The sequence below is a fragment of the Lipotes vexillifer genome, unplaced genomic scaffold, assembly GCF_000442215.2.
Source record: "Lipotes vexillifer unplaced genomic scaffold, Lipotes_vexillifer_v1.1 scaffold71, whole genome shotgun sequence".
Classification (NCBI taxonomy): domain Eukaryota; kingdom Metazoa; phylum Chordata; class Mammalia; order Artiodactyla; family Lipotidae; genus Lipotes; species Lipotes vexillifer.
This window is the reverse complement of record NW_006793703.1, coordinates 267356-283548: the sequence shown is the minus strand read 5'-3', so window position 1 is coordinate 283548 and position 16193 is coordinate 267356. Positions and strand designations below refer to the sequence as shown.

The 16193-nt window shown below is 39.5% G+C and overlaps 1 protein-coding gene across 2 annotated transcripts in view; it reads right to left on the bottom strand.

Moving 5' to 3' along the window:
• Positions 1-16193, bottom strand: part of EXOC4 (exocyst complex component 4) — an 839136-nt gene that overhangs the window by 572093 nt on the left and 250850 nt on the right. For both annotated transcript variants that reach the window (XM_007466566.1, XM_007466567.1), the window contains 2 exons: positions 9127-9272; positions 3688-3776 (listed from right to left, as the gene is read on the bottom strand). In XM_007466566.1, the coding sequence (XP_007466628.1) occupies positions 3688-3776; positions 9127-9272 (235 nt within the window). The remainder of the gene's footprint in view (positions 1-3687; positions 3777-9126; positions 9273-16193) is intronic.

Here is a 16193-nt window from a genome sequence, read left to right as displayed (position 1 = left end):
AGCTTTTTGAAGGATGGTAAAGTTCCTAGATTATGATGATTCTTCGATTAACCATTCTCACAGAATTAAAGTCCTCTGTAACTCAGTTGGATTTTTCAATGTTTTCCAATTATATACAGCAATGTTGTCCCAGGCCAGACAGCTCAAGGGCAACATTTCTATTTAATAAAGCCATGTATAACTGCAAAGAACAAAAACGTATCTACATATAGGCTCTACTTCGGCTTAAACTTAAAAACTAATGCAAACCTATGAAGCTGATAATGGCTGCCAGTGGCCCCATCTCCTTTGGGGCCCCCTTCCTAACCTCTCACTAATAAGCTGTCCATCCTACTTTAGACCTCTACCGTCGTCATTCCTTCTGTCAGTGAGTCAATCAGTATTTACTGAACATTTACTATACCAGGCACTGTACTAAGCACAGGGAATAAAACAGTATGTCCCTCATGGAGCTTGTAGCTCTGTGGCAAATCCACAATACAGTGTGGAGAACGATATAAGAAAGGGAACAGTAAAGATGTGAGCACACAGCAGGGGCCACAAGCCCAGAGAGAGAGAGAAGGAAAGAGAGACAGAGTGCGTGCTTTGTGCTTTTTTTTTGGAGGGGGTATGTTAGGGAGAGGAGACACCAGCAGGGAGGGCTCATCACAGTGACAAACTGAAGTTGGACAGCTGAGCAGGGTTTAGCCCAACAAGGAGACAGAATGTATACGAAAACTCTGAAGTGACAAAACTAGAGATAACAACATTTGGAGAGAAGGAGGAAGGCATAACATTTACTACATGTCAGGTACTTTTCTCAGCACTTTTCATAGCTTACTCACCTAACGTTCACAACAACCTCATGGGGTAGGCACTGTTTAGAGATATGCCCATTTAGAGATAAGGAGGCACAGAGCTTCTGAAGCTAGGAAATGGGGAGCTAGATTTTAAACGTAGGCAGTATGGGCCCAGAACCCTCTACTCTTCACTGATTGGCTGTACTGTCTGTCTCTCAAGAGGTCATGGACCACGGGTGGGGTTGGGGATGGGGCACAGCTACAGCAAAGTGCGGAGCGCTCACTCACTGTGCTCACTGTCTACTAAAAAAGAGGAATCTGGTATCTGTCATTTATCCTCGTTCAGTAACGATGCTTGAATACGAGTGAATGACAAGTTGCACTGCTGTCCCATTAGTTACATGGTCTACCTTTTCATCTCTAAGTGTCAAGTGAAAAGTTTTACTGCAGTGCAGGCTGTCTGCTGCAAGTCGGGGAAGCTGTGTATACGTATGCAGGGACGGGGCTGTTCTCTGTACTTTCCACTCAGTTCTTCTGTGAATCTAAAACTGCTCTAAAAAATTAAATTTTTTTTTTTTTTTTTTTTTTGCGGTATGTGGTCCTCTCACCGTCGTGGCCTCTCCCGCTGTGGAGCGCATGCTCCGGACGCGCAAGCTCAGCAGCCATGGCTCAAGGGCCCAGCCGCTTCGTGGCATGTGGGATCCTCCCAGACCGGGGCACGAACCTGTGTCCCCTGCAGCGGCAGGCGGACTCTCAACCATTGCGCCACCAGGGAAGCCCTAAATTTTTTAATTAATAAAAAAGGAAGTGATCAGGATTCAAGCTAAAAAAGAAGAAGAAAGGCTCTGTGTGTCCTCACTAAAGGAATTTCATATACTAGAAGCCAGGTGGAGAGAAATTTTGGAGGTAAACTTAAACTACTCCTTAGGTCAATTCTGAATTTATAAGTAGGACACTGTGCAGTCTATTTATCGCTTGTAAAAATAAAATACAGTGTGTGTGTGTGTGTGTGTGTGTGTGTGTGTGTGTGTGTGTGTGTGTGTGTGTGAAAAACAAAACAAAAAAAAACCTGTGGGGTTTTGGGAAACAAAAAATAAATAAATAAATAAAAATAAGTAGGACAGGGCTTCCCCGGTGGCGCAGTGGTTGAGAGTTCGCCTGCTGATGCAGGGGACACGGGTTTGTGCCCCGGTCCGGGAAGATCCCACATGCTGCGGAGCAGCTGGGCCTGTAAGCCATGTCCACTGAGCCTGCGCTCCGCAACGGGAGAGGCCACAACACTGAGAGGCCCGCGTACCGCAAAAAAAAAAAAAAAAAAAAAGTAGGACACTGTGATGGAAGGTGGAGATATGGAAGAGCTCTCCAAACCTAGGTAATTTTCTACACCCCCCAAGTGTCAGTTCAAGTATGATCAGTCCTACAAGAATGCGTGTTCCAAAACTATCATTTCCTTCCAAGCCTTGCAGTCCACCCTATACTGCCGGGAGGTAGTTACCTGCAGAAGCCCAGGTCACCCTCCTCCTTCCCTCCTTGTCTGACTGACCACACAGTGGCTCACTCCTTCACTCCTTCATCTGTTCCAAACCTAACTACTCTCTGTACTTCTCCACTTCAAGAGTCCCAAGACACACACTTCATGTTTTCTAGAACATACAGCAATACTTTACTATTAAATAAAATGCCTGTAAGCTAATTTCCTTTTCCTTATATCCTCAAATGTATTTCTAGGCTCTTAATTCTGGTAACTTTATGTCTGAGCTGTGGAATTATTACTGTGATATGAGACAGCATAGCAGAGTCTCTGGAAGAATTTACAGGTATTTACTGATAGATTAATAATGAAGGTGAAGGTAGGAATGACTAGGCAGTAGTCTTTTAACTCTAGAAAGGCTGGCTAGTTGCTTCCTGATATTCTGTTGTAGAATTATGATGAGTCTTAAAAACTAAATATTTGTGTAGGCTGTAGTCACTACAAAATATTCCAAGTGCCGGCGATGCATCAAAGACAGTGGAAGTGTTCGTCTCCATCCGCCATGGAGAAAGCCCATAGCTCTAAAATAATTTAAAGAATCTCTCCCCTCTCAAGTCCTCTAGCAATTTTATCCATACCATCCACTTAGTTGTTACCACTGACTGCCTTATATTGTTATTGATATTCATTCCTTACTTTCATAACTGGATCTTAAGGTTTTTATTTCCATGTACTCAACAGCTTCCATCCCTTCCAGTGCTTGGATGTCTTGCACTTAGCAGACCTTCACAAATCGTTCTTAACTGATCACGTTCACCATGATTAGCATCCTTTTGGTCACAGGAAAAAATGTTATTCGTGTGATTTTTTAATTTAAATAAATTTACTTATAATTTATTTTCTTAATTATTTTCCTCTTCAGATTCCCACATTTTAGTAACCACACATGAACATCAAATATCCTGTGTATCAAAGTTATGTTGATCAGAACGTACTGTTTAAAGGCCTCCTTCTTCCCTTTAAATAACGACAGAGGCTGCATCTGCACTTTTCCAAATCTCAAGTACCCCTGCCACATTCCAGAAGGTACTGAAAACAATAATTAAAATAACAGTGGCAGCCACAAAAGACTGGCACTCCCCTAGACTGTGACTGGAATCATGTCTGCCATCTTTAAGCAAAAAGGAACTGCCCTCATTTCTTTGTACATTGAGTTCCCACTTGAATTAACAGGTCTATAAATCCTGTGGCCACAGTAATAGTTTTAGCTGCTTGGCAGCTGATGCTGGGAAATGACAGAAGCAACAGATTACCAGGTCTTTCGATCTTTGCTATCTTGAAAGAATCCTGTGAATGCAGACCTCAAATTCACATGCTATAAACACTTCAGATCTTCCTCCAGAAAACTAATTTTTCTGGAGAAGGTCCATTACCCACCTTGAAGCTCTCCACTCCGACTGTACAGCTCCCTTCTCTGTTCTCGCAAATAGGCACTCATACTGATGGCATGGGAGGATGATTCGAACCTGCAACGAAATGCAGCGTAAACAAATGATTAGGTAGTAACCGAACAGGCAGTGTCCAGCTCTGTATATTCCGACAGTATTCTACGCCAGCCCGTGGGACGCTCCCTAGTGTTCCACGGCCAAGACGTTCTGGCTGTTCCAGGCCAGGGCAGGCTGCCATAGACCTTAATTTGTGAATGATATTCCTGCCTAAACGCTCCTCCATGACAGTATTTGGATCTTCTGCTCCTTCTCTATTTCAACTGATACACTCGATCTTGCAACTTTCTTTTGCCTCCAGATCCCTTGCCAGGATCCCTACACACACAGCAACAGCCGTATCCTCTAGTGGCATTCTGATTTTGCTCCTAGGCAGCTCAAAAGACATCAGTATCTGCCAGCTGCCACCACAGAAATATGGGCTCCTCAGAGCTGACCCCTGGCCTTTCTAACTCCCCGAGTGAAAGGACTAGAACAATGGGCTGTGAGAAATGAAGTTAAATAACTACACCAGAGAAACAAGGCATCTATGGTCTCCCCTTAAAAGTCCTCCAAAACAATATACTTTCTAAACGGCTGCCAGGATTCTTACTGGCCACCTGTAATTCTTAGAAGGATTTCTCCTGTCAGCCTGTTATCCTGACAGAAAATCTCAGGTTTGAAATGTAATTTCTTACCACATGAAAGGATTTATGGTTTGATACAGTCATAATTTTACCTGGTTTTTTTGGTTGTTGTTGTATTTTACCACATAAAATATTTTCAAAAATACCAAGCTACAAACTGTTGTTCACACCTCCCCAGGGACTGCTTCAGAGGTTTGAAACATGGGGGATGGGTTCACGATACAGAACATGGATTTAAAAGCTAAAACAATGACTATAAAATAGAAAAAAACAACAACAACAAATCACAGTCTTAAAAGTAACTTGGAGGCAAGGAAGAACAACAACAACAACAAAAACAGGTAAAATTATGACTGTATCATCAAACTGTAAATCCTTTGATGTGCTAAGAAATTCCATTTCAAACCTGAGATTTTCAAAGTCAGGATAACAGGCTGACAGGAGAAATCCTTCTAAGAATTACAGCCACTAAGGGGTAAATAGCAACACAGTGAAAGAGCAACAGTGATAACGGGATAGGTTTCTGGCCACAAGGAAGGAGCACCAACATTTTCTTAATTGTGCCTTCTTTATCGGTTCTTTGACAAGGAAGATGAATACCAAGATGAATGTCAGTCTGAGGGAAACAGTTGAGTTACTTGATCCTTTCTCTGCACCCTGCCAAGAACTAAGAGGACACAAACAGCCAGAAGAAAGGCAAAGTGTGCAGTAGTTCAAAAGTGTCACCTGCCAGTCAAGTGCTGACGAAAAGCCACTGACCTCCAAAAAGCACGCTGACAGGTATTGATCAGAAACAGCAAGAGAAAAAATAAACTCTTGAGCAAAGAACAGAGAGGCACACCATATACAATAAGAAAGAACTTAAACACACTTAATTAACCTTGGCTAGGGACAATTAAAGAGAGTAATAAGGTTCTTCACAGATGTGACAGAAACAGATGACAGCTTGCCAAAATCTGAATCCTTTATGACCTGAGGCATTTTCACTACTCAGGAATCCTTTTTGCGTTTGCAACAAGTCACAGATGGATATAATTTTACAGCAAAAGAGGCATGAGGGATTAGCCAGTCTCACCTCCCCACTTTACAGCCAAAGGCACCGAGGCCACTGAGACAAGAGAACTACCCTGACTCACATGGCTCATTAATGGTGGAACCAAGAGTAGAAATGGGCACATTTCTAAGAGTGGCCTAATTCTGTGCAGGTGATGAGTTTGTATTACTATGTAATAATAACAAATGTGTAACGATTACTTAAGTTCACTTATTCATTTCCAGTAACTTATGTTTTCCAACACCGCAATTTCAGGATTGGCTAAATGTCTGAAAATGTTTATGTGGTTTGAGGATGCAAGTTAGGGGTGAGGGCTGACAGCATGAAATCTAAACACCCCGAAACCTGCTTTCTGCAATAGGCGTAGACTGAGAACAGCCAGTTGAGCTTGAAGAGGGGTGGGTAGGACCGGAGGGGCGGAGGGAGGACGGGAGGGGAGAGGGGAAAGAAAAGGCCTAACCGTAGGCCTTAGGCAGTATCTGAGGCAGTCTTAGTTGCCTCCATCAAACACCTTTCCTCCCACTGTCTGTCTTGTTCGCTGGCACAGGCCCGATTCCATCTGGGCATCTGCGTCCTTGCTCCCTCTCACTAGGCAGGGTGCTCAGGAGAGGGGGCTCCCTCTCCAGCTGCAGACCTATCACTGGAGATGAACTCTGACTGGTTTAAGACTATCACCATGGTCTACTTCCCCTTGCCAGTGACTGGTTTAGGAATGGGCCTCAGACCCAGGTCCTATTAGTTTTCTTGAGAAAAACTTGCAGAGGGGCTTTGTGACTGGCAAAAAGTATTAATAGATGGATGATTAATCATTAATAAAAACGGATTTGTAATGATATAGCCATTTTGGAACACAGTATGGCAGTGTCTTACACAGTTAAACATAGTCCTACCATATGATCTAGTAATCATGCTCCTGGGTATTTACCCAAATGAGTCGAATACTGACACTGACACAAAAACCTGCACGTGAATGTTTATCACTGCTTTATTCATAACTGCCAGAAGCTGGAAGCAATCAAGATGTCTTTCAATAGCTGAATGGAAAAACAAGTGTGGTACATCCACACAACTAGTATTACTTAGATACAAAGGATGCCACAAAAAGCCACAGAAAGACATGGATGAACCTTAAATGCATACTGCTAAGTGAAAGAAGCCAGTCTGAAAAAGCTACATACTGTATGATTCTAACTTTAAGACATTCTGGAAAGGGCAAACTATAGAGATAGTAAAAAAGATCAGTCACTTAAAGGGGGTAAGGAAAAGGAGGAGGAATGAATAAGTGGAAAACCGGATGTTTAGGGCAGTGAAACTATTCTGTAAGATACTATAATGGTGGATATATGACATTGTGCACTTCTCCAAACCCACAGAACTATACAAAGAGTGAACCCTAACGTAAACAATGGACTTTAACTAATAATGGTGTATCAATACTGGTTCATCAATTGTAACTAATATGCCACACTAATAATAAGAGGAGAAACTATGGTGTTAATAAGAGGAGAAACTATGGTGTAAAGGGACGGACATCAGGGAAATCCCTGTACTGTCAGTTTAATTTTTCTGTAAACCTAAAATGGATAAAAATAAAGCCTATTAATTTTTAAAAAAGGGATTTTCAGGATGAATCACACACTATTTCCTGGGCACCACCATTTTTGTTGGAGTGGGACTGAATGCAGAGAAATGGAAAGGGCTGAGTCCTTGATGATACCGTACCGGTGAATTAAAGAATCCTCTATATTTATTCTTATGTGTGAGATAATAACTTTCTATAGGTTAACCTATTCATTTGGGGCTCCATGCTACTTGCAAACTAAAGCCTTTTAACTGATACTGCATCCAACCTCTGAATAAAACTGTTTAAAAAAAAAAAAGAGAGAACGAATTCAATAAACAGAATGGATTTCATTCCAGTGTGGGCACAGTAAATCTCCTCTCCTCTAGACCACAAGATAAATGAACCCTTGAAACTTTCCTTAATGATTAAGAACTCTATGAATCCTTGACAGAAAACAAATCTCAAAAGTACATCAACAGAAGATACAGGACTTTCAACTACTTAAAAAGAAGGAATTCAGAATACTGGGATGATACTTCTGTACTCACTTTACATGTTTAATTTACAGATACAACTTCTTAAATATCTATTAATTCCTGAGAAGAACACAGGTCTGCCAAGATTTCAATCCTATTTCTACCACTTGCTAGCCATGTGAATTTGCATAATTTCCTTAACCTCTTGTGCCTTGATTTCTAAAAAAAATTTTAAAAGCAAATTTTATTTTGGAATCATTAAGTTTATAGAAAAGATGCAAAATAGTACAGGGAGTTCCTGTATACCTTTCACCCAAATCTCTCCCTAATGTTAATGCCTTACAGAATCGTGGTACATTTTGTTGCATCTAAGTAATTAACATTGGTATGACACAAAACTACAGACTTTATTTGGATTTCACAAAATTTTCCACTAATATCCATTTTCTGTTCCAGGATACCACATTGCATTTAGATCACCAATGAGCTTTTTCTGTGCCATGTATGTGATCCAATAACCCCTCTGACGAGTGCTGAGGAGAGAAAGTCATTGACCACAAGAATAAACAATACCCAATACCACGTAGGTAGTGTTTGGTAGCCTTTGATTCCCAAGGCACTGTTAACTCAGTAGAAGAGTTGGCTTTGCTCCCAGGAGGGCAGTGTAAAGTTTCCTGAGAAGCTTAAGAGCTGATCCTGATTGAAAGTTCCTTCCTAACCTCCACCAATACCATGTGCTCATCTCATACATTTTACTACATGGAACTATCACCAATTATTTACTTGTCTGTCTTCCTTTCTGAATTTATATGTTTCTGCACATGCGCCTCAAATTTTTTTTTAACGTGTAATAGAGGATGAAAAATAGAACCCACACCCATCAGATTGTTAGAATGAATAAATACATGAGACAACCCATGAAAATGGCTTTATGCCTTGGCTAGCACTTAGTAAGGACTCAGTAGGCATTAACCACTACCCTGCTGCCCAAATTTGGTATAATCTGAATCAAATTATGTTTGATTGAGATTCTTCCGAGAAACTCATTTACCACAGTACCTGGTACACAGTAAGCACTCAAGCAATGGTAGCTGTTATCATTATTATTATTAATGTTAATAATAATATTAACTGTTAGCTGTTACCAAGTGACATATACTTAGGATATGTGGCCAGGGGAGTGTAGCTAATCGTAATTTGAAAAAAAGAATTTCCACATTGTTCTTTTACTAAATCAAGTAAAACCCAATACTACTTAGCTAGAGAGATTTGCGTGACTTTATTAACAAAGGTTGTTTCTTGGCACTTGGGGCTTTCCAAAGGCTGAAATATTTCATTTCCTTTCATTTCACATAAAATTCCCCAGAAACAAGGGGAGAATTTCATTTCTCTTCATTTTATATGTCTCCCCAGAAACAAATTCCAGAATTTTTTAATTAAAAGTTCTAGATAGTCCAGTAACCATGTTCCAAAATAGTCACCTCCCTTACAGAAAATGGAAGTACACAAAGTTGGATATATAGTCACTTCCTATCAATTATTTCAAATCAACTTTAAATGGGTGAAGTAATGGCTATCAATAAAGTAGAAAACTGTTCTACTGGGATCTAACACATCTTGACACCTATCTTACCAGCAAGGAGATACTTACTTGAAAAGAGAATTTTTGGGCCTCTGAGGTTTCTTCTTGGCAAAAAAGGCTGCACACTCGCGCCCAGTGCTGGCATAACTTAGTTGAGCTGAGGGTTCAGAGGCTGCACGAGTATTTTTCATATCCAAGTACTCAGTCAACAGCATCTGTACAAGCAGACAAACAGCTTAACACACACATTTATGATGTGCTATTAAGAAAAAGCAATTTTAAAACCATGAAGACCTAATTCTGAAACCTCCTTGACATTCAGGATATTAACCTAGCTATTCATATTCCTAGTTGTAGACCTAAGGGAAGATTCATTATAGCCAGAAAGTCAGCAATTTGCTACCTACTCCTAAAACTGGGAACAGTGTATAGTGAGCATTTGTACATGGGGGTGAAGGGAACATTTTTATTGAGGGTCTACTATGTGTCAGGCATTGGGCTGGGTGAGTTAATCAATATACTCCTTTAGTCATAATTTAATCCTCATTATTCCAAATTACGACAGCAGCAGCAGCGATGCCATAACATTTACTGAGGGCTTACTACATTGCAGGCAAGGGGCTAATCCATTTAGATATTTTACCTCAATGAAAGCACAAAACTTTATCAGGAAAATCAGTTCTCAGATTATAGAGAAGGAACTGCACCAGCACACTAACAAACCAGCCAACCAGGTTAGCGTAGCCCACAGCAGACTAAGTGGTCCTGACCTGCAAATAATTTCTAGGGCCCACTACTCATCTTCAGAGTTTCAAAGCAACAAAAGCAACAGCTTTTTTGATCACTACTGCCAGCAGGTCCTGCTTATAAAAATCAATCCTTAGAGCCTCAGCGGTTTGGGGGCCTGGGCTAGAATCAGTTGTACTATTTCTAAGACAAGTGTAAAGAGTTCCCACTGTTGTGAAAGAAAACAGCAGATCTGGAACAGAAATCACCATCGTTCCTAAGATTATCTAACCCGGGACTAAAGTGTATCAACTCAACTCATTTCTATAATCACTTGCCACATTTAAAATTTTAAGATAACCAAGTGGTATACAGTACATGTAGACAAACAATTCTACACATGACTGAAGTGAAAGCTTTTCAGAATCAGGGTCCCATATAACTATTATTCTTGCATATATATATATATATATATATATATATATAAAATCATTCATTCATTCAATAAGAGATGTGAGGGCCATATCAAGCATTATCATCAAAACATTTATGAAGCACACCTGTGAATATATTGCTCCAAGTAAGTTTTAAAGCCAATTATGTCTATATTATAAGCACATACACATTACTGAGTACTTTTCAAATATCAGACATTTTAAAAACATGACCTTACTCAATCCTCAAATCTATGAAGTAAGTATTACTAATTGTAAGTTAGAGATGAAGAAACTGAGAATTAGTGGTACTAAGAAACTAGCCTATATGCATGTGTGGAGGCAGGAGCTAATGGGAAATCCCTGTACTCTCCCCACTCAATTTTGCTTTGAACCTTAAAATGCTCTTTAAAAAAACTCCAAAGACAAAGGGAGGGGGAGAGGGAGGGGGAGGGGGAGGGGGGAGGGAGGGACTAGCCTAAGGCCCTATAATTACACAATAACAGGTCAGGATTTCAACTCAGGTTTAGTTGACTCCACAGTCTGTTCTCTTCCCCATGACACTCCATTCTCACTAAGAGCATAAAAACTATCAATGAGAATGACTATGGGTGGCAGTAAATGGGCTTTATTTCATTTTCTGTACGATAAAGAGTTCGCTGGGAAAGCACAAAACATGTTAAGAGATTGGTCAATGTTTTTTAATTTATTTACAAGGCCACTGGAGTATTACTCAGCAAGCTGATGAAGTAATATAATGACAAGTACTATCTCTGTTACTATATCACCGAAACTGCACAATAGTCAGGGAGAATACTGAATTGGGTCTCCACTTTAGTAACAATTCCAGTAATGGACTCAATTATTTTGTAGATTTGGCACTGATGCTAATAAAGTTTGCAGGAATCTGTGATTACAGAAGGCTAGTAAATCAGCAAAGAATTTCAAATTGTTGTTATCTTTCAAATTTCAACACAGAAAGATGACTACCAATGCCCTGGTTTCACTCAGATGGTGGTTATTACACCAATATGACAGAATGATGTTTCTACCAAAGCTTGAAGACACACTACACCAAGTAATTCTGTTGAGGTAATTACTGTCCTAAAATTCAATGACTGTCCTTTTACAATAAAATATTGACTGACCAGGACCTAACTAAGCAGCATCCTTAAATCCAGGTATTTTACGATCACTGTTCCTTTTTCTCCACATCAATGAAGTCCCCTTAATTATTAGCTCTCAGGATTCTTAGTCTATTTCTATTCACCAGCTTCTCCCTTTCTATCTACACAAATGTATGATTTCTACCCTCTCCACAAAAATCTTGCTTCGGTCCTCACGATCTATAATCTTATTTCCTTTTTATCTTTAGGTTCTAAACTTTAAAAAGCAGCCTCCACATACATTATTTCTCTTACCATGATGTGGTTTTTGTCCCTCATTTCTCTCCCAAGCTCCAGTCCCACATCTGTGACTGCTTGCCTGACCTATTCACCTACTTCACTGATAAATGCTTTAAGGAATATAAAAAATTCTCATGTTTATCAGTGGTGAGGTGGCTTTTCATTAAATAATAGCTAATAGTCTTAGGCAGTTTGGGATGAATAATTGTTTTTAATGATATGTAAAGTGGATACTTGAGGAGCTCAGCTGACTTAGAGTGGCCTGGGAAAGGAGTGGTTGAAGTAATTCTGAAACCTAAATCATCTTCCCATAAAATCAGTAATTCCTTCTGCCAACTTTGTTTTTTAGTATTTTCCTATTCTCACTGATCTCCAGGTTTAAAACTTCAGAATTGTCTTTAATACATTTCCTTATTCTTTGTATCCACAAAGGAGTTAGTGTCCAAGTTCATTAATCACTCTACCTCAGCTCCATGAGTTTGCCCATTCTGGTCCACTCTGACAGCCACCACCTTAGTTCACCTCACACAGTTGTCCTCATTTAGTTTTCTGCCTCCCATCTCTTACTCTTCTGATCCTCCTACATCCTCAACAGAATGATCTTCCTAAAACACAGCTGCTCCAAAAAAAGGGTACAAATGAATTTATCTACAAAATAGTTACAGATGTAGAAAACAAACTTATGGTTACTAGGGGGTAAGGGGGGGGAGGATAAATTGGGAGATTGGGATTGGCATATACACACTGCTATATATAAAATAGATAGCTAATAAGGATAGATATAATAGATAACTAATAAGGACCTACTGTATAAGGGAACTCTACTCTATACTGTGTAATGGCCTATATGGGAAAAGAATCTAAAAAACAGTGGATATCTTGATATGTATATGTATAACAGCTTCACTTCACTGTACACCTAAGAGTAACACAACATTGTAAATCAACTACACTCCAATAAAAATTAAAAACAAGAAACAAACAAAATAAAAAACATAGTTGCTGCTACCATCAAAAGGCTCCTCATCATCTACAACTATCTGACCTCAATACTCCAATCATATCTTATTCTCCCTAACATGAACCCAACACTCCAATCAAGATCACCCAGTTAACTCTCCCCTGAATATGCCGGGGCCCCCTCATTTCTGGAAGGCCTACCCTAGATTACCCTCTCTCGTAACTCCTAACAGCCCCTTCCAAAAAACGGTTCCAGTGTTCCCTCTTCAACCACTCCTTTCCCAGGCCACTCTAAGTCAGCTGAGCTCCTCAAGTATCCACTTTACATATCATTAAAAACAATTATTCATCCCAAACTGCCTAAGACTATTAGCTATTATTTAATGAAAAGCCATCTCACCACTGATAAACATGAGAATTTTTTATATTCCTTAAAGCATTGTATTTTTTCATTTCCACCACAGAGCCATGCAACATATCAGTGAATCAAAAAATATAGGGAACCACTGAATTTTAAAAAGCATGTGATAAGAAGCCTTGATGTATATATCACTATATGCAAGTTAGAGACAGTCTCCAAAGTAGAAAGAGTCCAGAGTACAAAAATCTACCCTGTGAGTAAAGTAAAAAAGGGACAGCTGCAATTTTAACCACAGGCTTTGCGATGTTTGTTTCCTTCATTGTGTTTGCCTCTTTTTCCTAATAACATTCACCACCAGTTGAAAAACACTGCTTTAAGACAGGTAAAGTTTTATGTTGACACTCAAATTGGTAAAAGTGCATTTTTTAATATCTCAAAGAATAAGCCCCTACTTCTAAGATGCCTGAAATGTGTTTGAATTACGCTAAGTCTTCTACTACAAAGTCTTGACACAAACACCAGATGCCTAGTATTAAAATGTAACCATTACCATTTCTTGGTGATTCTACATCATTGTGGATAATGTACTGCATCTTCCAAATGGTACATAAATATCCTAAGCACTCACGGATGAGTTCAAATTTCCATTTTTATGAAAAGAAATAAGCTATACATCTTGTCTTTTGCCTGGGGGAAATCACCCAAGATTGGAATTCTGGGGCAAAGGGCATTACATATAATACCAAATACATTCTGCCCACAGAAAATCTGTAGAAGGTAATCCCGTGTGTGTTCTTGCTGCCTCTAGATTCTTTCATATCTCATTCATTTCTTTCTCTTTTTAAGTACCAGGAATTGCTATTTCTTGTTGATCAAGAGTTCAGAAAATTAAAAGTCATAGTTTATTTGTGTTTTAAGTTTAACTTAAAAGGTATCTGTAAAACTGAAGACAAGAAACATGAAAACACAGTTGAAAAGCACCTGAAAACTCTATATACACCAGTGATATCATGATTCACTGTATTTTTTGAGTATCTGGTATGTTAAATGGTTCTGTAGTAGAAGCAAAGAAATATGATGCTTTAATAGAGCATACAAATTGGAGTGGTTAGGCATCTCTTCTGCTCTAAGACTGATTAGCAGTTGCTAAGATGCTAGTCAGTAATCCCATGATATATAAAGCAGGGCCAAGATTTTGAGATTTATAACATGCTCTAACATTGGTAATATCATTCTGAATGGACCCCTCATTTACCATTTAATCCTCTTTATTTAACATACTGCCTATGGCTGCTTGTGGTTATACACATAGAAATTTCTAAAAATAAATGTGGGATATACAGACTTAGAATTAACACATCTCCTGTCTTCAGCCTCTGCATTTATCCAAGTAGCTACTCACTGAAACACCCAGATCCTTCTAGATACTTAATGTGGTAGATCCTTTTCAGTATCTTCCCAGCTTACAAAATCTTCGCCTTATCTAAAGGCAGTTCCCCAACCACACAATGGACTTGGGTAGCCAGGCCTGGGATCCCACCCTCTAGGTCAGAGCCTACTTCACCAGGGAAACAGCCAACCCTCAATTAGCCAATCAGATTCTCTTTCCCAGGAATGTGTTAGTGAGATATGGTCTGTGCTCATCAATGTAAGTGAGGAGATGTAAATACTGTGGGGCAACCACCTTTTACCATGTGGATGAAAAATCAAAGACAGCCAATCTGCAGAGAGAGAATAAAGAACGAACCAGATGACCAGAGAGAAAGAGGAGACCCACAGGAGAGAGATTCAAAGGTTGCAACCTTAAGTTATCCATAGTGCAAAGGTCTCAAATCCAGTTGCTGATAAAGTCTTAGATTTTCTACCCTTGGGTTCTACAATATATCCTTATAGCCTTTAGTATGTTTTCCTTATTTTTTCCTTATGATAACTTGAATGAGTTTTTGTTTCTTCACTAAGCTATCTATGGATAAACAATTATATACTAATATGCATCCACTGACATTTATATCGCAAATACTATTTTTGTAAAACACTGGTATCTTATAAAAACGGAGTAGAACCAAGCAGAAACTAGTCTCACTGGATGGAGGAGGCAAGGTCTAGCAAAGGGAGACCAGGAGGCCCAGAATTTGAAAAGAGAAATCCAGAGGGGGAGGAGGGGCAAAATCAGGGTAATATACCCCTCAAACTATCACCTTGATTCCAGAAAATATTAGAGTAACACTGAAACAAAGCAACAGTATTTTCTAAAACTAGGACCACCGTTTAAAATTACTACAAACTATCAGATTTCCCCCGTAAGGTTGCTAATGGATGAAATATTAGTGACAAAGAAGAAACAAAAGACGTTATCTTTTGAAAATAGCAGTCTCATTTCCCCATTGTATAAAGACTAAAGTATTCTGCACTAAGAAAACCAAAAGAAAAATAAACAGTCATTCTGCAAATGGAATGGCTGTCTGCTTCATTATACTCATTATCAATGGCAATTGTATCATTAAAACTACTATGTTTGGTCTTGTGAATAGTTCCTTAGTGTTCAAAGTAAAACAGATAAAAAAATTCCAAGACTACACAAGTATTTCCTGGTCCCCTGTCAAAGCCCTGACAAGCAGAGCCTCAAAGAGCTCACATTTACCTCCCCCCACATCCCCAACAGAAGAGCTTTTAACAAAGAAACCCCAGTTTTAGATAGCTTTCAAAAGAAAGTTTTCATTTATTTTAAATTAAACGTATTTACTTAATACGTAAAATATGCAAGGTATTATCCTGGATATAAAAACAAGACTAAAAATAAAATCCTTCCCTAATATTAAAACAAGTGAATTTTACTATATATAAATGAAAAATTTAAGTGAATTAAAAGCCAAATCAATCAATCCATCAATCCCTCCCTCAATGTGCTTATAGAGACAAACATGAATGACTACAATACATGGGAGAAAGTGGGACGCATCAGGCCAAAGATACTGTTGTGAGCATTTATAGGACAAGACTGATCCCAAGTAGGACAATAAAAAAGAGTTTCAAGATCATAGGACAGGGCTTCCCTGGTGGCGCGGTGGTTGGGAGTCCACCTGCCGATGCAGGGGACACGGGTTTGTGCCCCGGTCCGGAAAGATCCCACAAGTCGCGGAGCGGCTGGGCCCGTGAGCCATGGCCGCTGAGCCTGAGCATCCGGACCCTGTGCTCCGCAACGGGAGAGGCCACAGCAGTAAGAGGCCCGCGTACCGCAAAAAAAAAAAA